At 40.8% G+C, this 23,389-nt stretch overlaps 1 protein-coding gene across 2 annotated transcripts; it reads left to right on the top strand.

Annotated features, from left to right (window-relative positions):
• The first annotated feature begins 43 nt into the window (after nucleotides 1–43).
• il6r (interleukin 6 receptor) lies at nucleotides 44–22,396 on the top strand. Of its 2 annotated transcripts, XM_062539101.1 has the most exons (14): nucleotides 44–316; nucleotides 1,992–2,414; nucleotides 3,568–3,697; nucleotides 4,113–4,291; nucleotides 4,541–4,698; nucleotides 5,142–5,304; nucleotides 8,241–8,275; nucleotides 8,462–8,507; nucleotides 17,030–17,199; nucleotides 17,734–17,883; nucleotides 18,072–18,099; nucleotides 18,255–18,302; nucleotides 18,672–18,801; nucleotides 19,170–22,396. In XM_062539101.1, exons 1-14 carry the CDS (start codon nucleotides 229–231, stop codon nucleotides 19,258–19,260), a joined length of 1,839 nt encoding a protein of 612 aa, XP_062395085.1. In that variant the 5' UTR covers nucleotides 44–228; the 3' UTR covers nucleotides 19,261–22,396. The 2 variants fall into 2 exon arrangements, with proteins under 2 accessions (XP_062395085.1, XP_062395086.1); XM_062539102.1 differs by lacking the exons at nucleotides 17,030–17,199; nucleotides 17,734–17,883; nucleotides 18,072–18,099; ... (1 more) ...; nucleotides 18,672–18,801; nucleotides 19,170–22,396 and adding exons at nucleotides 10,310–10,427; nucleotides 10,530–11,600 and having other exon boundaries at nucleotides 58–316.
• Nucleotides 22,397–23,389: the final 993 nt, after the last annotated feature.

The following is a 23,389-nucleotide window of genomic DNA, read 5'->3' as shown; positions in this document are numbered from 1 at the left end:
CTGGTCATTCGTTTCGCAACGGGCTATTTGTTCAATCAACAGTTTGTTTTTTAAGCGAAAAGGAGAGGGAAGGGTATAGAACATTAAGTACAGCAGTATGTGAGGGAGGTCTCATGCTTGAGGATAACTTGGATAGACCTGGAATTGGAACTTTGGGTTTCGTGAAAAACTTTCGTTCGCCAACCATGGATTTTTGACAGGAAAAGAGTAACGGCTGAAGGGATTATTATGAGGATCTGGACGAAGTTTGCATCATTATGGTCAATATTGGTCGTGGCCGAAGTACAGTGTACACAATGTAACGTTACTTGGACAGGTAAGCGATTGAGCTTGGCATTTAAGTGTCAAAAGTTGAGTTGTTGTTCCGAATGTTTGATATTCCAATTATCAGCTATTGCTTTGGTAGGCTGTAACGTAGTAACCGAGTTAACTCTTACTTTGTCTCGCAGAGGAATTTAAATAGACCTACATTACGAACAAGAGCTATGGACCCTACTAATAGCCTAAAATATTTGTTTTTGATACTAGCCTAAATGTAGGCCTATCATACGCTAGATGCCTACATATGATGTTCTGTAGCCTGATGAATTATCATATCCGTGCCCTAGTGTTTTTTACTATGTCCATTAAAGATTCCTGTAATATCTATATAATCCTACCCCTGTCAGATTGTTTTTCTAATATTTGTCCTAAAATATTATTATTATAGTTCTGTTTTGTATACTAAGGCTGTCAGTAGATCGCATGGACAATTTGAAATTGCCCTTGTCCTTAACTGATTCTCTCGAGGGGTGAGAGCCAGAGGGGCGTAAGCGCCATTGAGATAGAGTACATCAAATGAAAGCTCTTTATCAGTTCTTTCTACTGTCAAAAGGAGAGAGAGAGAGAGAGAGAGAGAGAGAGAGAGAGAGAGAAAATAAAAGCAAGATTAGAATTGTTCGCTGAAAACCAAAGGATTGATTACAATAATCCAATTGGTTTTGCTTTGGCACCTGTAAAGTTGGTGATACAGTATGTCATTTAATGCCCATCTGGTTCAAAGCCGTACAATTTAGGAAAGATATGCACCAGACAGACGTTTGGACTTTGAAATTCCTACATTGAGTTCCATCATACTTTGTCTTCAATATTCCTCTACATAACTATAAATCTTTACATATGTAGCCTACAACATTATGTTTCATATTTTATATATTTCACTATTTACTTTCATGACTTTGCATACTTTTGGCATCATTAAAGACAACTCAATTAGTTTCAATTGAATGGAGTGGACGAAAAACAGACAGAAAGTGCTCAAAATGTATAGAAATTCCTTCAGGACTTTTGGAAATCCATTCCAGATGAGAGAATGAGCTAAAGGCAAATTGAAAGTAAATTAAACATTGCCTTGGTTTGCACGTTTGCTTACTACATAATTTCATATGTGCTAAGTGTGCTATGTAATTTCCTGTATTCTACTCTATAAAAAGGTCAAAGTAAAGAAAAAAGCGTGAGTTAGTAGTTGGCCTACAAATAGACTGTTGAGATAATATTCCAGGGAAGAGAGAGTGTGTCTATTAAAAAAAAAGTCCTTCAGTGAGCAGATTGAGGGTAGCGGAAGAGGAACAGAGAGCACTTCTCCGGCATTTTTATCGATATTCACATTCACAGCGGTTCTTAGGTTATTTTGTGTGTTTGCTGTGCTGAGTAGGATTGAGTGGTCCATTGCTCAAAGCAGAACTCTCTTGAACTCACCAAGGATTTGCTTGTTTACCCCCCCCCCCCCCCCCATCCCTATCTCTCTCTCTCTCTCTCTCTTTCTCTCGCTCACACACTGTCTCCCATCTCTCTTTCTGTCTCTCTGTTTGTCTATCTCTCCCATCTCTCTCTCTCTCTCTCTCTCTCTCTCTCTCTCTCTCTCTCTCTCTCACACACACACACACACACACACACACACACACACACACACACACACACACACACACACACACACGCACACACACACACAGAACCCCTCCATGACCTCCATGATGCTCTGGTGGTAATTCCAGGTAGTGAGGTCGTCATTGGTTGCTGTGGCGATGTCTCTCTTGATGGTGTACTGATGGTCAGGGGCACCTGTCCTGGAGTACAAGGATCTGACTCTGGACAGATCACTACCGAAAACATCCTGCTGTCGACCAATCACGGGTCAGACACTGTGGACTCACTGGAGACTAACCAATTAGAAGGAGGGACTGATTATAAGGCTGGATCTGATTCATCGGAAATGGATAATGGGAGTCAGTGGATGCTGAATGGCCAACCAGTGCAAGGCAACGCAGGAATGGGCTGGAATTTGATGCTTCCGAGTTTTGGATTGGCTGATGCGGGGAACTACAGCTGCCACAGAGCTGGAAGATGGATGAGCACAGTCAGAATGGACCTAGCCAGTAAGTGGAAAGGCAGGGCATCTTTTCTCCAAACGTCTCCAAACGATGCAACATTGGCAATGTTACACTAATGCATTTGTTTTTCAGACTTTCACACACACACACACACACACACACACACACACACACACACACACACACACACACACACACATTTTCACGGACAGTGGTTCCCACACAACTTTGACAACAAACAAAGCGTATCACAGGACTCTCAGTTCTCATGGTTACTACTCAGCTCCAGTGGGCATGGTCTTCGCTCAGTGTCCTTAATAGGAAATCAGCCCCCTATAGTCTCTGACCCATTATCAAGCGCTGTGAATTCTCACTCTGGCTTTCACATAACTCCATTAAACTCCATTTCACCTAACTCCATTAAAGGCACTCTCGTAAGACATATACCGGGCCTTCATAGAAGTGCTTGGCAAAGTGCAAAGTCAGTCTATGAGTAAACAAAGTTCTCGGGCATGAACCAACGGCACCATGAGGTGTGAGACAGCAGGGTCTTTCTCATGATATTAAATTTGGGAAAGAAAATCACATACTGTAGTTGTTAGAGGTTCTCTATGCACAGTTGGGTTTCATTAGGTCTGTTGATGTTGCTCAATCGTGCTTATATAACGAAACAGCGTGCTATAAGTCACCCCTCTTGAAACTTGGAACAGTTTGTTATGTTCCATGGTCCAGGCTGCTTTTGTTGCCATTTTTGGAACCTGGGCTGTCTACAGAGACCTTGTTTTTTTTTTTCTTCAACAAAACAAAACAAGTGTGTTCAGGGGACAGGCAGCTAGCGGATCGTGAGGAGATGCTTTCTATATGCGTTAAAACAATGTTTTAGCTTTGAAACCGCGTAACATCGCTTAGAGCGCCTCTAAACAAGCCTCAGTTAGATATTAGACTTTGGCCAGCATTTCAATTTGGGTCACCTCATCTTACAGAAATGGAGGTGAGTGTGAATGCATGTGTGTGCTATAGAGACAGAGGGCCCTACATTTAAAAGGTGGAAAGTCCACATATCATGTAACTCAACAATGTTTGCACTAAAGGTCTTACCCATAGTGGTAAGTTAGCAACTTGGGTAATTCTTAAATTAGCTCTCTGTCAGTCAGTCTATTTGACTGTGTGTCTGTCTGTCTGATCATTTAATTCCCAGATTCTCCTGAGAGGCCCACTCTTACCTGTCGGAGGAAAGATCTGTATAAGAGGAAGATACGATGTGACTGGAAGGCAAGTCGGCCGATCAATCCTGCACCGAAGTGTCACCTCATCTTGCATAAATTGATGTGAGTGTGAATGCATGTGTGTGCTAGACACAGAGGGCCCTACATTTGCAGTAAAATGGGGAAAGTCCAGATATCATGCAAGTGAAGTGATGCAACTCAACAATGTTTGTACTAAAAGTTGTACCCATAGTGGTAAGTTAGCAACTTGATTTGGGGTCATTCTTAAATTAGCAGCCTAAAGCTACTGATACATCAGAAGACTGATAAGATTTGGGAAAGCTTCTTGAAAGATTGGAGTCTTTTAATTAATGCAATTACAAGAACCCCTCCCATATCTTGTCAAAGTCTTTGAATATGGGAAAAAATTGATTTAAAAAAATGTGTATAGTAGAGCACAAGAAATAATCTTGCATACAGAAATTGTTTCAAAAATGCAAACATAATGTTTTCTCCCCCTCTCTCTCACAATGTCCAGGTCCCAAGAGCAAAGAGTGTCTAGTTGTCGATATTCCCCAAAGCGTTCTCGGTGCAGATGCCTGCTGGAACCTGAGGCCCTGGATACAGATAGCATTTGGTACGCTGCTAGGCTGTCTGTGAGGAGCACCTCTGGCTGTGGCACCAGCCGGTGGATCGACTTCACACCTCAAAGTATCTGTGAGTCCTATGTGTTTTTGTGTGTGTGTGTGTGTGTGTGTGTATGTGACCTGTTATAGACCTGTGTGGTGTGTGTGTGTGTGTGTGTGTGTGTGTGTGTGCGTGCGTGCGTGACCTGTTATAGACCTGTTTGTGTGACACACGTTTATGTTGTTCAGGCTTGTCTACAGTGTGTCACTGTGTGTGTGTGTGTGTGTGTGTGTGTGTGTGTGTGTGTGTTTATGTTGTTGATCCTGTGTTTGTCTGCAGTGAAGCCAGACCCTCCGGTCAGTGTCAACGTGAGGTCAGTGGACGGACAGGAGCGGACGCTGGATGTGTTCTGGTCTTACCCCACGTCCTGGAGGACTCGGAGGGGCACCTACCTTTTGAAGTTTGAGCTGAGATACTATCCTGTGCTGGGAAAAATGGTGAGGTGTGTGTGTGTGTGTGTGTTTGCGTGTGTGTGTGGGTGCGTGCGTGCGTGCGTGCGTGTGTGTGTGTGTGTGTGTGTGCGCGTGCAAGCACATCACGATCGTCCTTCACAAAGTGTGGGTGTATGTCTATTTGTGTGTGTGTCTACCCATATGAAAAAGAAATAGAAAAAAAACTTGTATGATTTACTCTTGAAAGTGGCCCATTTCTTGTTTTATACATTTTATATGTTTCAGGTTACACAGATTTACCAAGATCCTTGGTAAATCTTTGTAACCTGAAACATAAAACTTTGTAACCTGTAAGGGCTATATACTGTATGACGTTGTATGAGGACAACGAGAAATGGGCCACTTTCAAGAGTAAATCATACAACTTTTGTATATAAAACACATTGCTGGCAGTATAAGTTTTTTCTATTTCTTTTTCATATGGGTAGAATCAGACTGTGGCGATTCCGAGGACATCGCCTCGGCTCTCCTGGAGGATTTCGGACGCGTTGGCCGGTGTGCAGTACGCTGTGCAGATCAGGAGCATGGAGGAGCACGGTCAGGGCAGCTGGAGTGACTGGTCCTCAGCCGTCTACGCGCACACATGGATAGGTACGGACAAGTACATTGATGCTACACTGGAAGATGTGAATCATCTGCCGATTGTGATTGTGTCATGGGTGTTTCATAGTACTGACTGTGCTGTTTGTATGATGGTGTTTTCTGTGCTGGTTATGATTTGTTACTGTGCAGTGCGGGAAGGAAACACTAAACTCATCAAATTAAGCCATTCTGTCAACTGTCTTATTATCTATCTATAAATTATAGAAACATATCTGTGTGTGTGTGTGTGTGTGTGTGTGTGTGTGTGTGTGTGTGTGTGGGTTAACCGCTTATCTGTTGAACCGTTCATCGCGATTGAATTCAAACTTGGCAGGTGTTTTATTACGGGCACTAGTAAGTGTAGTGCCAAGTTTGACGTTGTTTGGATAAGAAATGTTAAACATAATAATTTGTTGAATATAAATATATCTGTAAAAGAAGTACACATTGTGTTTTGCCGCTCGACTGTAGCTACTCCTCCTCTGACTCACACTGTATACTGTGGGCTACCAGAGAGGATAAGCGGGCAACACTGAATTCGCGGGTAAAAAGATAAGGGGCTCTATTATCAGGATCAACTGGGCATTGTCGCAAGTCACTCGCGCTAGTTTCTTTGGGGGCGGTCCTAGCGCAAAAGGCTATAATGACAGCTTGAAAAGTGAACATTGCGCTCAGCGCAAAGTGAAAAGGGGTTGTCTTAATTTAGTTAATTAGTCGTGGGTGTCTTTTGGGCGTAGCATGCTATAAACCAATTAGATTTCACACTCTCATTCCCTTTAAAAGCCTGGCGCATTGTTCAATGGTCTGTTGGTATTATCATGGCGGAGTTACGTCTACTCCAGAAGAGACCGACTTGCTCGTGCGTGAGGCATGGGCGGCGCGTAATGGAGACTTGGGAAGGCTTCCTAAGCTTCCTAAGTTCCTAAGTTCCTAGGCTTCCTAAGTTATAAAATCCAACACAAACATACACCTTGACCGCATTTCGTTAATGCACTACCACAACTTGCACAAAAGTTAAAGTGGCTGCGTGTCGATGTTGCATGGCAACCAGGACTATGGAAGAAATATGTATTGGCGGAAGAATGATTATCTATGAATACATCGACGTATAGTTACCGTTTTAGAAAAGCAATAAGTCACTCTAGTCCATAGTTTAGGCTACACTGATTTTAGAACAGCTAAGGGGGGTTTTAGGCACTTGCTTACGGTCTCTCGGGGCTTATGACTTAAATAGATTATTTCAGAATAAACGCAGCAGCCGCAGCTGTAGTCAGAAGCTAGTTCTCACTATTGATCATTATCATTATTACATTTCCCTTGTGTGTGTGTGTGTGTGTGTGTGTATTCACACCAAATTGGCATGCCATGCCGTACCCACCCAATATGCACAGCATCCCATTAGCTGCCTACCATCAGGCTATTTACAATCCTCTATTTTAAGAAAAAGTCAGTCAATACGTTATCAAAATTAACTTAATGCGCTATATAGCTATATCCACGCGCACACATTTCGTCTGAACAGGAGAGATTATGCACGCAGGCGCGCAACTAGGCTACGTGTTGTTTTCTTTTACTCCGCTATCAGCACACAATGTGAAGCTAATTCACTAACTCCTACTCATCATGGATATCGCAAGTTCTTTAAACAAACAAAACAGAAAGGATGGAGGATGGAGGCAGCTAGAGAAGTTATTCCAGATGAGCAATAACAAGGTAGACAGTTGCCAGAACACTACAGCTGTTTAATGCCAGACGTTAAAGGTATGCCAGAACAAAACTAACTGAAGGTAACTTAGCCATAGGGCTGTGTAATGTTGTCTAAATGAGCAGGTCACTGTTAGACGTTATTGTTGTATTATTGCATGTGGATGTTGTTATGCTATGTATGCTACTTTTTGCTGACCAATACACGAACCTAAAACCGAGAAACGGACAAATATTATTTAATTATATTCGGGCTGCGCGCGCTCCTGCTGATGAAAGAAGTGCGCACTGTGCACTCTTCCATATCCCCAAGCCTCATGCGCTCATATAATAGCCTTTCAGCTATGCGCGAGTGATTTCCGACTAGGTTTTTCCTGGTCAGTGGCGCACTTACTTTCTTCATCCATATATTAGCGACTGGCGAGCTTTGCGCCGGACCACACCTCTTCTCTTCACTGACACGCCCGTTAGGGCGCAATATCATCTCCCATTTAGAGAACGTACATTTGCGCTGGACAAATGAAGGATGCGCTCGCAGAGAATAGTAATTAAAGGTTGCGCAAGTGGCGGAAGCTCATTGCGCGACCGGCAAAATCGGGCCCAAGCTATATGTATGTGGCTGATAATGGCCGGGTTTCCCAAAATTGCTAAGAACTTCTTAGGAGCGTTGTAAGAATGTTCTAAGAACACTCCTAACAAGTTCTTAGGACTTAAGAGCTTCTTAACGATTTTGGGAAACCCGGCCAATATCATGTCTGACCTCAGTGATTAAGCTTCCCTGAATGTTTGCATAAAACGATTCAGTGGATTTTGCAACAACACGCCAACAAACACAGACATGCAGTGGCTATTCAAAACCCAGACTGTATTTAGACTGAATAAACAAATGACAATTCCGGCTGCAAGGTCCCAAATTGAAACGAGCGATAATGGCGAGTTATGGAAATTTCAGAATGGCAGACTATTGTTTTTTTTTCTTTTTTAAGCCTAAATGTAATAAGATGTGCACAATGATTTATGTACATAATGCATAACAGATGTCACCCTTTAACCCAACATAAACATAAAGTGGACATTGTTTTCCAGATTAGTCCGTCCCTCTTATTCTGTCTGTTTCTCTGTCCCTGTCTCCTCGTCTGTCTCTCTGGTGATACACGAGCACTGTTGTGAGCTTAGCAGTTAGCAACTAGTTGATGCTGAAAGACATGAAAGATGACAGATAATGTCCTGCTTTTTTGCAGCCCCTAAGCCAACCGAGAGCAGTGATATCAGTGAGGTGAGTTGTGGATGTATATTATCTTTGCAGATGGCTGCTACTTGCACTCAGCATGCTAGATAAGAAGTTGTGTTATGATTGTCACAGGAAATGTAACACTTACCACTGAATTTGTTTTTTGTTTTATGTTTTTTGTAGGCTACATTACATAGTAATTCTACATTTTATCATGTTTTACCTTCGTAGGACCCCCTGATTCTGTTGGTCATACCTGGCACAACCCCTGGATCAGGTAAAAACCTTGTGCATGTTGACATTTTGATTATTAGCTGGTTGCTTTTCAAACACCTCAAAGTTAGAGTGAAGTATTGTATTTCGATTGTTATTATTACAAAGGTTTGTCAAGGAAACCCTGATCTGAAAAACTGACAGCAAATCTGGTTGCTATCTTCTTTATGCTTCTAGTCAAAAATGCCACCATTTACTCACTGGAGTTAGGCAAAGGATAGAAGGCCCACTGTCAATGTCACAATCTGCTTCACTTTGAATCTGATTAAAATATGACATACATTTTTTCTTGCAGAAACAGAAACAAACATGACTTTGTGTGCCGCCACCTCTGAATTCACCTTAAAGGCGTGTTCCTTTATGTCTTATCTGTCATCTATGTTAAAGACAGATGACAGATATACAGTATGTGTGAATTCGGAGAAATTACTTTAGATTAAGTTTTGAAGAGAGCAGTGATGGGGCAACGCCTCTTAGGCGTGGAGCCCATCATACGTCAGGGATTTTCCCGTCAGGACGAGGAGTTAGCTGGAAGCATTTAGCGTCTCCACCTTTCATGTGAATTTGGGGCAAGTGTGATCACATACAGTAGCAAGCAGAGTAAACAGCATATGCATATAAAATGAAAGAATAGAACACCTCAATTTATCGGTCCTATCTTGTTTTGCATGCCCTCTGTCGTGCTATCCACACTTTTCAACATTCCTCCCTGGCCTAATATTGCTATTCTTTACTCATTACCAGAACTAGAAAAGCACTCGGAGAGTGCAAACCTCCGCCAAGCAAACACATAATCTCCTCCGCCTCCTGCATTCAGAAGGTGATACAAAATGTAATCGTTTCTTCCTTGGGTCATTTCAGGGCTTCCCTGAAAATGTAATCGAAATCCATCCATAACTTTTTGAGTTACCAGCGAACAAACAAACAAACAAACAAACAAACAGACAAACAAACAAACAAACAGACAGACAGACAGACAAACAAACAAACCAACAAACCCCGGTGAAAGCATTTAGTGCACTGCATCTTTTTCTTGTGGAAGGGAGATTATTTACTCTGGATGATGGCTGAAAAACATGAAGTTGTCCTAGCTGAGTTACATTTTATTGGCACTGATTCTGTGCATACTGTACATGTTGAAGACGTGTTGAAGACACCCTGATTATCATGAACACCAATGGGATCAAAACTGTGTTGAATCGAAAGTATGTCAAACGCCCTCAGGATAATACTGAATCTAAACAGTTTGTGTCTATCAGTGTTAGTAGTGTCAGGGAGGAAAAGGGAAGGAAACTCCACCTCTCCTGGACATTCCTCCACAACTTCCCCAACGTTAAAGGAAAACTCCACCATTTTTACGCAGTATCGCCAGTACTTGATGACCTCAAGAAACAGAGATCTATGTGAAACATTGCCGGAGTTCTCCTTTAAAATAATAGCAAAGCACTGATTTATTTGAATAAGTCTCCTCTTACAGATGGTATATCTAATATGCAATACCATCCAACTATTGGGTTTTTTAAAGTATATTTTGTGGGTGTTTTATGTCCTTATTGAGAGAGACAGTGGAGAGTGACAGGAAGTGAATGGGAGAGAGAGCGGGGGTGAGATCCGGAAAGGACCATGGGGCGCGAATCGAACCTGGGTCTCCGGGGTGCGGTGCAGGTGCCCCAGCCAGTTGCGCCACAGCTGGGGGCCTACCACCCAACTATTGTAATCAATAGTGTATTGTTAGTGTTATTGATTGTTTCCACACCTTAAGAGTATATATGGGTGAATGTTTTGGTCTCACGCTTTCTCTCACAGATGCGGTGGGAAGACCACCTCCCATAGATGATGGCTTCCTGCTGGTTCACATGGTTTCAATAATGGGCTGCTGTGTGCTGGTGATCATCTTCGTCTTGGTGTTTGTACAAGTGATCAGGTAGACTCTTCTCCTTGCTCTCAGTTCAGTTCCCCCTTTCGAGCCACTCTCCCTTGTTTGAGACAAACCCCATAATGGAATCTAACCACACTGTCTTTGCAGACACAAAATACACTTTAAGTCGGAACTGCAAAAGTTGGCTGTCACTCCACCGCCTCCTGTCCCTCCTCTCCAGTTGTCTCCATGCAAGGCAAAAGTCCAGCACTGTCCTCCAGTCAGTAGTCTCCCTCAGGAGACCCCGCATGACCCCTCGCCAGCACAGGACCTCACCAAGGACGTCCACTTCCAGAACATGAGTTATTTCCTCATGAGTCTGGAGCCAAAGTCTTAAAGGAACCGTACTGTATGTAAGAAATGTGTTTCAATCAATCATAACATGGCCCTGATATGTCACTAGACATTAAGAAATCATGCTCATTTCAAATACTTATATCACTGACAACAGTAGTCCGGCCATGATATTGTCGTTTAAAAAGTGAAGTGAAGTGAACCCTCAACTGATGTTGACACTGCTCTACAGTATTTTGAAAGTGATTGCAATACCAGTTTTGGCCAAAATCCTACATTCCTTTAAGTCGCTGACCATTTTAAAGGTCCAGGAAGATATGCTATTCTGTTGTGGTGCCTGTGAAAAAAAAAACAATGTGAATCTCTGGTACTGAACGCTGGATTCGTCCAGGGGAAATCCTGGCCTGTAGCTCACGGACACACAGGAATGTGGATGTGTGAATGCTGGATAGTTGGATGGGAAAAACAGGAATGTGGATGTGTGAATGCTGGATAGTTGGATGGGAAAAACAGGAATGTGGACGTGTGAATGCTGGATAGCTGGATGGGAAAGCCAGAGCGCCCGTCAGGACCACAGTCACCGGAAACAGCTTCCCTGAGGATTTCACTGGAGTATGTTTAGCTGTTTCAAAACATGTGGCCATCCTCAAGTTTGGGCTCGTCATGCTGTGTGTGTTGAGAGAAAATGGAATTCGAGTGTGTGTGTGTGTGTGTGTGTGTGTGTGTGTGTGGTGGGTGTGAGATGAAGAATCTTGCTGTTTGTAAATATGTATTTTAAAAGGTAGGGTTATGTATATTTTGTTTAATGGAAAACAAAGATATATCTCATGTTTATAGATAATATCTATTACAATAAAAAAAAAAGTGGTAAATAATTTCCTGAAAGTCTTCTTAGTTTGCTTGTGTTCTGTTCTGTATGCCTGTTGAACCGGTACAGCCGCTGTGAAGATAGACAAGCCCTCCTTTCGCCATCCCCTTCTACATTCCATAATGAAGTTCATCTTGGCTGAAAAACAATTCTATTTCCTCATTAGCAGATTAGCAGCATTCTTGAGGTTGAAGATATTTACGCACATCAAGTTTGTCCCAAACAGGAACTTCAAGATACATAGCCTGGGCTGGGGGGTTGATGTAGATTCATTTTGCCTGGGACCGCCTATCCTCTCCCAACAACTTTTCCTTGACCTTAATTGCATACACGATGAGGTCTAGGAAAGTTGGATTCAGACATGATGTTAAAAGATTAGGCCTACTGATCTTGCTGCCGGCCACAATTTATTGTATATTTTATAGATGATATCTAATATCTGCTTTCCCTTTGTAAAGGGCAGTCCAGTGTACCCTATGGCAGGATGCATTATGAGGAGTGCTCCATTTTCGGAGGACCGTAATATATCAAATTGTATCGCTTATTAATCCCAGACCAACAAAATGTGTAGGGTGGCCTATGGTGCCATGTATACAATGTATACACTTTGTTGGTGTTTACAGCTGGCTTCCATTACTACCTCAGTTCAACATATTTTACCTTTCAAGGACAACACACCTCCGGAGAGCCCGAAGTCAAGCAAACCTGCACTGCCATTTTCCAGTATCATAGGGGTGTGTCGCCTCTGTCTCACCTGACAAGTTTTGTAGTTACATCTCCTTCCTTCCTTTTTCTGGCCATATACAGTCAGTTCACAATGGTGATGCATAGTATCGTCCATGGGAATTTCCCGTTGTATAGCCTAAAGAGCCAAGGAGTGTGTTTAAGGACAGCACATCTAGCAACTACAGGTAGGCCAAGAGATTGATTTATAACCTACCTTCCAACATATGCTGTCAGTGTTTAGGTTGTTGCCTTGGTTGTAACCAGAGGCGGACATCCCGGTTCCAGAAAGTGCAAGTCCTGCCATAGATTTGTTCTACCTGTGCACTTAACAGCGTGGGTGCGTGTGGATTCGGCATGCTTTCAGATTCGTGCATTCTAATATTCATTCTGGTTGACAAATGCATTTTGGTTCGCCCAGCCCCCATCTGACAGAGGCAGCCTCCTTGTTGGACCCACAGTATGCTTCTAAACGTTACCAGGAATAAAACCACGTCAGACCAAGGTACTTAACCTTAAGTTAAGAACAACAGTTCACATGCAGTTCACACAGTGAGTGTCCTTTTTAATGAACTGCAAACATCTGCCAATTATAGAGGCCACTGCCCACCTCTGCAAGGGCAGGATGCAAGTTTCCCATTCATTTCTCCACTCAATGGCTGGAGAAATCTTTAGGGCCTATAAGAAGAGTTGTAGGCCTTGGCTTAGGCTGACTGGCTGGGGCGTGAATCGTGATCATAAACTAACAGAAAATAAAAAAGAGATAACCTACTGTAGCAGCCAATGTGCCATGTCCTCTTTGTTACAAAGGGTGGCGCTATTTTTTGCTAAAATTAATGACACGTGGGTGTGGTTGATGTTTTAGGTACAGTAAAAAAAGGTCCTTGTAAAAGACATTATGGAAATCATCAAGTTTTATTGTTGGCTAATGACTCAAAATGTATAGTAATGTATTTCTGCAATGAGTAAATTTATCATAATCCTCTATCATTACTTCATAAAGAAGATCTAGCATTTCCTTGTACAAATTCATTACATGTTACAGTACTTTCCTTCATCTACATGGTAAGTCATCTGTCCTCTATCTTTCAATAAACTTGATATTCCTTTTTACATACCTTGATATAAAAAAAAGAAAATGCTTGTAACTTTTGCTGACCCATATTTCCCATCTGTTCTATTGAGATTTTTATGATTCAGACCCTCAAAGCCTTTTTTTATTCTTTATTTCTTGATGCCACGCCAAATTATATGGTGTCATGATAACACATACAATCTGCTAATGCAAAAATGCATTACAGTATGTGCATTTCACAAACAACCAAAACAGTTTTTAAGACAGGTAAATCACATACATATATGTATACTGTAGGAAACAGTGTGCCATAATCCAGTTCTCAAAGGAGAAACGCGATTTAGATTATTACTTCCAGAACCTTGCTGTTTTATCTCTCTCTGTTGGCTAATGCCCAGAAGTCTCTATATGCTATGCCAACTGTACAGCATTTTTATGTGACAGCAGGGTGATCTCTGTCTCTGTCTCTCTCTCTCTGTAGCACTCACACACCCACACCCACACCCACACACAGGGGTGTGGCTCGGCGGTGGGGGTGGTGGGTGGGTGGATGGGGGGTGGGGTGTTTTTAATTGCCCAGCACTTACAGGGGGCCCCCCAGAGAGCCCCCCGATGACACTGTATCGAGGGGCCCTGAATTATTCTATGTCATAGGGCCTACATTTTCTAGCAGCTCCCCTACACACATGCACATGTGCATACACCACACACACACACACACACACACACACAAACTTTCTAAGAACTGGCTGCTTAGACCTATGCAGTTCAAACAGACTAGCCTACCGCATCCATGTCATAGCGTGAAGTGTACTGTAGGCCTATGTTAAAGGAATGATCAGACAGGACACATTTTGCTTATAAAAACACAAGGTGCACCTTTTTCATAAAAATGCAGGTGAACTTTCCACTTGGAGTTCAACTTTCAACTTTCGATCAAAAGCGTGCAAAATGTCAACTTTCAATACAAAACAACATAAAAAGGCATACCTTGTAGAAAATGACATAGGCAGTCCCCTCCATAAGTATTGGAACACATGCTAAAGTTGACTAGGCTATATAAAATCTTCTTTTGGAAATTGACCTTAATGCCTTAAATGAAAAAATTAGGAATGTGTATGTCATGAATTTTATGTTAATTTACAATTTGATACCAGCAACACATTTTTTAAAAAGTTGTGATGGGGCCAAGAAAACGCTGGAAAAGTAATGTAATGTTAAAGACAACAGAAGGAGGAATACAGCGCCCTCCACAATTATTGGCACCCCTGGTTAAGATGTGTTCTTTAGCTTCTAATAAATTCATTTTTTTTTCCAAATAATATAGGACCATAATGAAAAAAAGCGTAAAATCCAACCTTTAATACAAGTGCATTTATTTAGAAGGAAAAAAATCCCACATTAAGAAATAATTATTTTACATCAAATCATGTGTGCCACAATTATTGGCACCCCTGATGTTAATGCTTTGTACAACCCCCTTTTGCTAATAAAACAGCACCTAATCTTGTCTTATAATGTTTCACAAGATTAGAGAAAACAGAAAGAGGGATCTTCGACCATTCCTCTTTGCACAAAATGTCCAAATCATCCAACGACCTGGGTTCTCTCCTCTGCACTCTCCTCTTCAACTCACCCCACAGGTTTTCAATGGGGTTGAGGTCTGGGAACTGAGATGGCCATGGTAGGAGCTTGATACGGTGTCTGGTGAACCATTTCTGTGTACACTTGGCCATATGTTTAGGCTCATTATCTTGCTGAAAGACCCAGTGACGATCCATCTTCAGCTTTCGGGCAGAGGCCACCAGATTTTGATTTAAAATGTCCTGGTATTTCAAAGCATTCATAATGCCATGCACCCTAACAAGGTTCCCAGGCCCTTTGGAAGAGAAACAGGCCCACAGCATCACCAATACTCCCCCATACTTCACAGTGGGCATGAGGTGCTGTTCTGCATACTCATCTTTTTGTTACGCCAGACCCACTTAGAGTGTTTGTTGCCAAAAAGCTCTAACTTTGTCTCATCTGACCAAAGCACACGGTCCCAGTTGAAGGCCCAGTACCGCTCCAGACATTTGTGCTTATGATTTTGAGTGAGAAAGGTTTTTTTCCCTGCATGCCTCCCAAACAACTTGTTGGCATGTAGATAGCGCCTGATGGTTGTTTTGGAGACTTTGTGACCCCAAGATGCAACCATTTGATGCAATTTTGTAACAGTGAGTTTTGGAGATTTTTTTATTTCTCTTACCACCCTCCTCACTGTGCATGATGGCAAAATAAACTTGCGTCCTCTTCCAGGCTTGTTTACCACTGTTCCAGTTGTTTTAAACTTCTTAACGATTCCTCTGACCATAGATATGGACAGGGGTGCGAGTGGCTATTTTCTTATAGCCATTGGCTTAATTGTGAAGGTCGACACACATCTGCCTTACTTGAACAGTGTGTTCCTTTGTCTTTCCCATGTTGAAGAGAAATGGCCTCTGTGTCACGTCATATTGATAGCCCAGGGAAACAGGATGTTAAGAATGACTAATTAAATGTTCCTACATACTCTGATTGACTTTGTAAACTACTGTAGAAATGACAGAAATGACAGAAATACTTTAATTACATTTATTTCCTAGGAATTGTTAGGGGTGCCAATAATTGTGGAACAGGTGATTTTATGAAGAATAATTATTTCTTAATGTGGGATTTTTTTCCCTTCTAAATAAATGCACTTGTATTAAAGGTTGGATTTTACGCTTTTTTTCATTGTGGTCCTATATTATTTGGAAAAAAAATGAATTTATTAGAAGCTAAAGAACACATCTTAACCAGGGGTGCCAATAATTGTGGAGGGCGCTGTATTTACTAATTAGTAACTGGCAACATGATTGGGTATGAAAAGAGCATCCTGGAGTCCAAGAGTCTTCTAGAAGTAAAGGTGTAGAGGTATCCATCACTCGGTGTAAACCTGTGTGAACAAATAATGAGATAATATAATTATGATGCTTCTCAACATGAGCTGGTGAAGTATTTGGGGAGTTTATAATCTACAGTACATCATCATAGTACAGAATCAAGAGAAATCTTTGCAGGGACAGAGCTGAATAACAATATGGCAGTGGTCTTTTGGACCTCAGATGGCACTGCATTGAAGCCAGCGCTGTTTCTGTAATGAAAATGATTGTATGGGCTCAGGTAAACCTCTGATAACCATTTTCTATGAGCACAGTTTGGTACTCTTTAGTGTAAACTCTACCATGCAAAACAAGAAACAAGAAAGAATATATCAGGCAGGCATAATCCTATATCTGGCAGGAGTGAGACAACACTTCCTTCTTAAAACTCAGGCGACTGGTCTCCTCAGTTGCTAAACATTTACAGGATGTTGTTAAATGAAGAGGTGAAGCAGCATAGTGGTACACATGCCCCTATCCAAACTTTTAAAATAAACATGTTTGCTGGCATCGTTCCTTGGTTAAAATTTGGTAAATTCCCTTTTGTTCAAAATTCATGAAATTCCCTTGCTGTCCATTATTCCATTACTGTAGCTTTTTTCCAGTTCATAGGGCTTCTATCTTAATGGGGTTTTTTCTTCTTACAATCACGTGTGAGGATAATTGTTTTCTTTGCTCGTGACTATTTGTGTTCTTGTGCCCTCAGTTGTATTGTACCTGCTATGCTGTGTGAATGTGACACAGTCAGCAGCACAGAAGAAGGTCCAGTGTTTGTGCAGCCCACAAGATGACTTTCGCCAGTATTACATCTCTCCACCAACGGCTGATGTAGTTCATGAGGCAAAGGATCACTGCACCACTGCATGGACCTGCAACGTATGGAGGTTTTAGGGAATATCAAAAAATACACCAATTGGCTAGTGTTAAAATATCCCTGCATGGATGACTCATAGCCGATAAATTAAAGAAAGTAATAAGACAGGTCAAATTCCCACACTCCAACAAGGTCCCATGCCATCTGGCTGATAAATGTTTAACTTGTTAATGATGTTTATCGTTATCGTTATTGTTTCTGAGCCAATGGCCTCTGGAGCCAGATGTGATCGGCATTGCAAAGAGTGTGTGTCCACTTCTTCTTAAATCTGCACCACTGCTTTGAGAGGGTTTTGAATATTTAATCCATGTCAAAATCTGTGTAGGTGTATCTAACTAGCTAAACATTTACACCCAGCTTTAGACACACATTTCCCACACATGCTGTAATAAACTTTTGACTCCAGAAGATCACTTGATCAGAGAAACTGTCCCGTCTTAAACATGACTTCCTCCCTATATAAATCATGTCCATTAAATTAACAATTTAAAATTAATTCAGTTAAAAAAAAATTGTTTTCTTGTGTCATTCTTCAGTCTACGGAGTGTGCCTACTATGATTATGAGGTACCAGAAAAGGAGGATGCCATGATGTTTGCCGCCCCTGTTGTGAATGCGTCATTTGAGGCTGTCGTTATGGAGAATCACGTGGTAGTTTTAGTCACTGTGGACTGTCCTCAGAAGGGTGTAAGTCACCCATCACTCACTTTAACCATTTTCTGTGCAACCAATGATGTCTTTTGTATGCCACATACTAATGCCTTTTTCACATGTCTATGTGTGTGTGTGTGTGTGTGTGTGTGTGTGTGTGTATGGGTGGGTGTGGGTGTGTGTGTATATGTGTGTGGGTGTGTGTTTGTCTCTGTGTTCTGCAGTTTATTGCCAAGGATCTTCCATGTCCATGTAAGTTTTTTTTTTTTTTTTTTTATCTTTACACCTACTCTTTTATATGCATGATTGACATATTTATTCAAACAAAATTTGTTGAATTTCTTATAATGTGTTTTGTGTGTGTGTGTGTGTGTGTGTGTGTGTGTGTGTGTATGTTGTGTTTGCAGGTGAACGTCAGACATCTTCCTCACCCCCATCAATTCCCACCAAACAGAGTAAGACTGTATGAATGTAGTGAGCCAAGTTTACCAAGAACGTTGGACTACTAAAATCTGAAATGGGTTCACTGAAAGATGCATGCATTATGAAGTGATACTGTGTCACCATGTCAATCACATATCACTGAAAGTTGATATGAGTCTATTTTATTCAAAACATCAGATAGAGCAAGTGCATAGGTCATATGACCTTCACAAAAGCCAGTAGAGATACAGACAAAAGAAACACACATCAAACAATTGGAAACATTCTTTTCCACAGGAAATATGTACAGAAAACAAGTGAAATAAATATAAATAAATCACAACAAATGATCCTATACCCAACAGTGTCAGTGATGAGTACATACTGTATATGTGTTGCAGATCGCTCGGAAATTTCACATACGCCACCACCAGATAAAACAGATGTCCCGTTGAAGATCGTACTTCCCTTAGTCGTATTTGTCATCGTTACTGTTTTTGGAAGTGTGGCTGTTGTCTTCATCATTAAACGGTATAGAATCCCATTTGTATGAATATAAAAATGGAAAAGGAATGAAGTAACTGTAATTTATAAAGGCTCAATCTTTAGGCAGTCAAAGAGTTGACCTAAGGTATGCGCTGTGCCCTTGATGTTGAGAATATGGCCCAAAACAGTTCTAGTTCTAAAGTTCTAGACTCGTTACTGATTTACAACATTAATATTCATACTTTCATTGTGAAATGTTCCATATACAGTACATTAAGTGTAATCTATCCATATAGCGATATACCTATCCATATCTATTTTTAAAAATGTAAAATGCAAAGTATTTGTAGTTCTAAACTTTCACTATGCTGATACTGTATATTGACCGCACTATTGCCTACACCTTTTTCTAGATACAAGGACAAGGAAAAGAAAAAAACACAACCGCCTACCACACCGAAGATAGACCCAGAATCCCTGTCACTGTCAGAACACAAAGAATAGACTTAACACATCATCACAAAACTTTTTTTTTATCATGCTCATGCATATTCTTACTCCAGACGCTTTCATGTGGAAACCATACTCAAGTCAAATTCAGATTGTTAAAACAATAACATAGATTTCTGCTGGGGGGTTTTTTTGTGTATATTTTGATTTTTAACCACCAGCAGAGATAAAACAGACCTGGTTTTAATTTGTACATCTGTTTAATGTTTATTTGGGTCCCATATTTCTGTGGAACAAATCAGCTGTCTCTTGTTGGTGATGTCAGAATGTACGACTCTCAGCAGGTGAAGGTGCTGTGAGTCATATGTACTTGAGCCTATCGAGGCAGGAACAGAACGACTTAACCCTGTTTTGAACCTCATTTCCAATACTGTTGTTCTGTCAACAGATGCCTAAGATTGGTGTGGGTAGGGTTGTCTTTCATGGTAAACAGGATGATAGGAGACATAGAGATGAAGGATACTTGCTGCTGCGGGATGTTCATGTCCCAATTACTGGTTTCTTACCCTTTCAGCATTGTTTTGCAGCTAATACAGTGTCATTATATGGGATTATCATGTGCATAGGTATAATGAAAAGGATGTACAGTAGCTGGTCTGTGTGGATTGTGGTAATGCAGAAGACATACAGTAGGCTAGGACTGCAATTAACGATTACTTTAATAGTCAATAATCTGTCAGTTATTTCCTTGATTAATCTATTAGTTATTTGGTCAGATAATGGTGAGAAAATGATCATCAGTGTTCCCTAAAGCCCAAGATGACATCTTCAAATTAACTGTTTTGTCCAAATGCCAAAGATATTCTGTTTACTGTCACAGAGGAGCAAGCAACCAGAAAATAATCACGTTTGCTACAGTTGCTTTAGCTACAAAGGACAGCGTCTTTAAATTACTCTTTTAGAGAGAGAGAGAGAGAGTGGGGGTGGGTGTATGTGGGTAAGTGAGTGTGTGAGAAAGATTTATTATTCTAAAAGAATTTTCTAAATATTTATTTAATGTCAATTTAGAACAAATCTGATATGTTTTGAAGAATTGTTGATGTAACTCACATTGTGTTTGTGGTTGTGTGCGTTAGAATTGTTAATGAAAGTCACTTGTGCTTTTAATGACTTGTTCTGAATGTATTCTTTTCTAGTAGGCTACTTTTGGTAGTTGAAATGGAATGGAGATCCAGCTGACATTCAGCCAACACCCACTCAGATCAGTTTTAGTGCATATACAGTAGTAGGCCCAAGGGCCCAGTCAACACTCAGCTTGATCAGTTAGTGTGTGAGCCAGGTCTGGGCCAACAAACACCACATGGTCACCAGTTGTTTTTGTAACCCGTGTCACTGCTAGTGAGTTCTGTGACTCTCTAGTGGTGTGGCTTGGCCTTTACCTGATTCATTATCTTTCTGGTGCTTCTTGGTGATATTTTTGATACTGTAGGTGTCTACTTACAGTATAGGAAATGTTGCAGTGATGTTGAATGCCTTCCATTTGTAAATATTTTGTCTTGCAATTGATGGAGGGTAGCCTAGAAATCTAGACGCCCCTAGCGGCAGCAAATCTGATGTGGGTCTGGCTGGTCAGGCTAGATGGAGGGAGCTGGAATCTTTTAGAGAGGGCCTTTTAGCTTTACCCAGACTGATGGGGATATCTCCTCTCCTCTAGACATCATCTATCTGTGACTTGGCACTACGGTGGTTTGGTTGGTTTCCTCTCTCTTTTTTATCAGTGCTGCTCAAACCCTTTCCAAAGGAAGTTGTATTTGATTGGTCTGCTTAATTAGTTAATTCAGCACCCTTGCAATGCAGCTGGGGGTCCACTGGCTTTTGCACTATAGTTTCATGATTTAATCAGAAATCAGTGAATTCACATACTGAAATCCAGATCCGGATCCAAAATTATATATTTTTTGTTTCATTTTCATGAAAAGCCCTTTTTACATAAATTGAAGAAGATTTTGCAAAGTTGTGTACAATGTGTATATTTATGATTAACATTGATATTTATGGTATTTTGTAAAAAAGGACATTTTACATTTATTGGAAAACTATTTAGTGTACACAATGTTCCTCATACCGTAACACCACTTTACCTGCCTATAAAAACTACACTGTTCCTTTAAATTAAAAAGCACACCCATACATTACTTGGGACAAAAAGTTTAAAATGGAATCAAGTTCTGTTGTTCCCTCTTCTCTCACATCAGTGTTAATGTCCTAGAATCTTCATTTAGTACAGCGGCTAAGGCCAGATCTTTACCAGAATCGTTCAGTTTTTCAGAAAGCACAAAACTTGGTACAGTAGGCTACTATCCCATATCAAAAACTGAAGTGGGCCCAAACACATAGCGCCCCTTAGTGGCCACTATCTTGACTTCAAATACAATGCCATTTTTTTCTAGGCCTACATTTAGAATGCTTTGCTGCTTTTAACATACTGTATATTATGACGTGTCTATAGCCATCTTTCGGCAACAAATATTGTGACAATCACGCATAATTAAAATGGCAGGCATGTTGGATTTTTAAGGAAGTAGCCATGACACTCTCTTTAAACAATGAGTCAAAAACTGTGGTACATTTAGATTGTGTATGAAGTTTCAACTGTAACTAAACTCTGCACTTGCTTGGGTTTAATCCTTTTTTTAAAAAAAATCCTAATTTGCACCCTAGAGGCTGGTATGCTAGCAAGGAGGCTATATATGCTGAGGTATTTCGCTCATTCAAAATGGAATGGATGTATGTTTACATGTAAGCCATTGTGCGCTGTGCACAAGCATGGCCCCCAGCCTCCAGCCTTAGCATCTTCCACACCTCCTAAAACACTCCTGACTCCAGCCAAATGTGCTGCATCCTCCTTAGCTTGTCCCTCTTACAGAGTAGGCTATGGAGAGCTACCCAATCCTTCCACATTGTGTCTTTTGCGTCGTTCACAATAGTTTTTCAGACTATGCCAACTGTAATCTTTTCATTTTTTGAAAAAGCTCAAATGTCATCCTTTTTATGCTGTAGTAGTGTCACCAGCTGTGTTCTGTGTTTAATTGAAACAGTTGTTTGCCAATTGAGTAGAATGTTATTGAAACAGCGGATGTCTTATTTTGCACTATTGATCAAACATACTTTTAACATTTAAGCTGTTATTGTTATTAGGGCCCGAGCACCGAGGTGCGGCCACTGAAAGTGGCTGCACCGTAGGTGCAAGGCCCTATTGTTTTTGTACAGATTATTAGGGCCCGAGCACCGAGGTGCGGCCACTGAAAGTGGCTGCACCGTAGGTGCAAGGCCCTATTGTTTTTGCTCAGATTATTATTATTATTATTATTATTATTATTATTATACTTCTATTCCTCTTACTCTTAACTTTTTCGCCCTTTTTCACCAACTTGACATGCACTAAAACTCTTGTAATTTGGCATCTAGATGTGGAATTGTTAACTGTACTTAGAGACAAAGGTTTGGCCTAGGGTGTGGCTCAGGGACTGTATAGCGCCACCTAGCGCGCCGTCTACTGTGGTTGACGCATACATTCACGGAAATGAACCAAATTTGGTGGACATGTGTGTTGTATTATTCTGAACAAGTTTTACATTTAAACTATATAGTGAATCTTAGAAGAATTTGAATTATGTGAGATTGTCTGATTTTTGCACATCATGTATTTTGAAATACTTCTCCTAGACGGTTTATCGAAATTATGTCATTTAAGCACTAAAATGATCTTGAGGGGTTGCCTGAGAGGAATTGCGACCAGATTTTTGAATTTCAAAAGTATATTGAAATGGCGAAGGTTTGAATCTAGGTGTCTTATAAAAGAAACAAAAAGTTGGTGTTATAGGCAGAAAACAGTGACTAATTTGGATGAAATTTGATGGAGTATTAGTTAGTGTGTTTGTAGTGACAGTCATATACAAAGTTTTGAATTTGGTGTTGTTTGTGTTTTTTAAAAGCACATTAATGATTGTGGTGGACACAGTTTTAGCTAAAATATTTTGAAGCGAGTTGATGAATAATTATAAGCATATCAACCTATGCTGCAATTTTGATTTCAACCATGTTAACAGAAAGTGAGATATTTAGGTTTATTAGGTTTTTATAGGTCTCTGTTCCTAGCCGCGCATGGTCTTGCTCCCTCACT

The sequence above is a fragment of the Sardina pilchardus genome, chromosome 6, assembly GCF_963854185.1.
Source record: "Sardina pilchardus chromosome 6, fSarPil1.1, whole genome shotgun sequence".
Taxonomy (NCBI): domain Eukaryota; kingdom Metazoa; phylum Chordata; class Actinopteri; order Clupeiformes; family Clupeidae; genus Sardina; species Sardina pilchardus.
Note: the sequence above shows the minus strand (reverse complement) of the source record. Positions and strands in the feature narration are given on the sequence as shown.

What these genes read in the sequence shown, in the direction of transcription:
- il6r (XM_062539101.1), top strand. Translation starts at nt 229, where the DNA reads ATGAGGATCTGGACGAAGTTTGCATCATTATGGTCAATATTGGTCGTG. An exon ending in CTTCACACCTCAAAGTATCT is followed by an intron (nt 4,292 to 4,540) that starts GTGAGTCCTATG and finishes GTTTGTCTGCAG; the next exon opens with TGAAGCCAGACCCTCCGGTC. An exon ending in ATCCTGTGCTGGGAAAAATG is followed by an intron (nt 4,699 to 5,141) that starts GTGAGGTGTGTG and finishes TCATATGGGTAG; the next exon opens with AATCAGACTGTGGCGATTCC.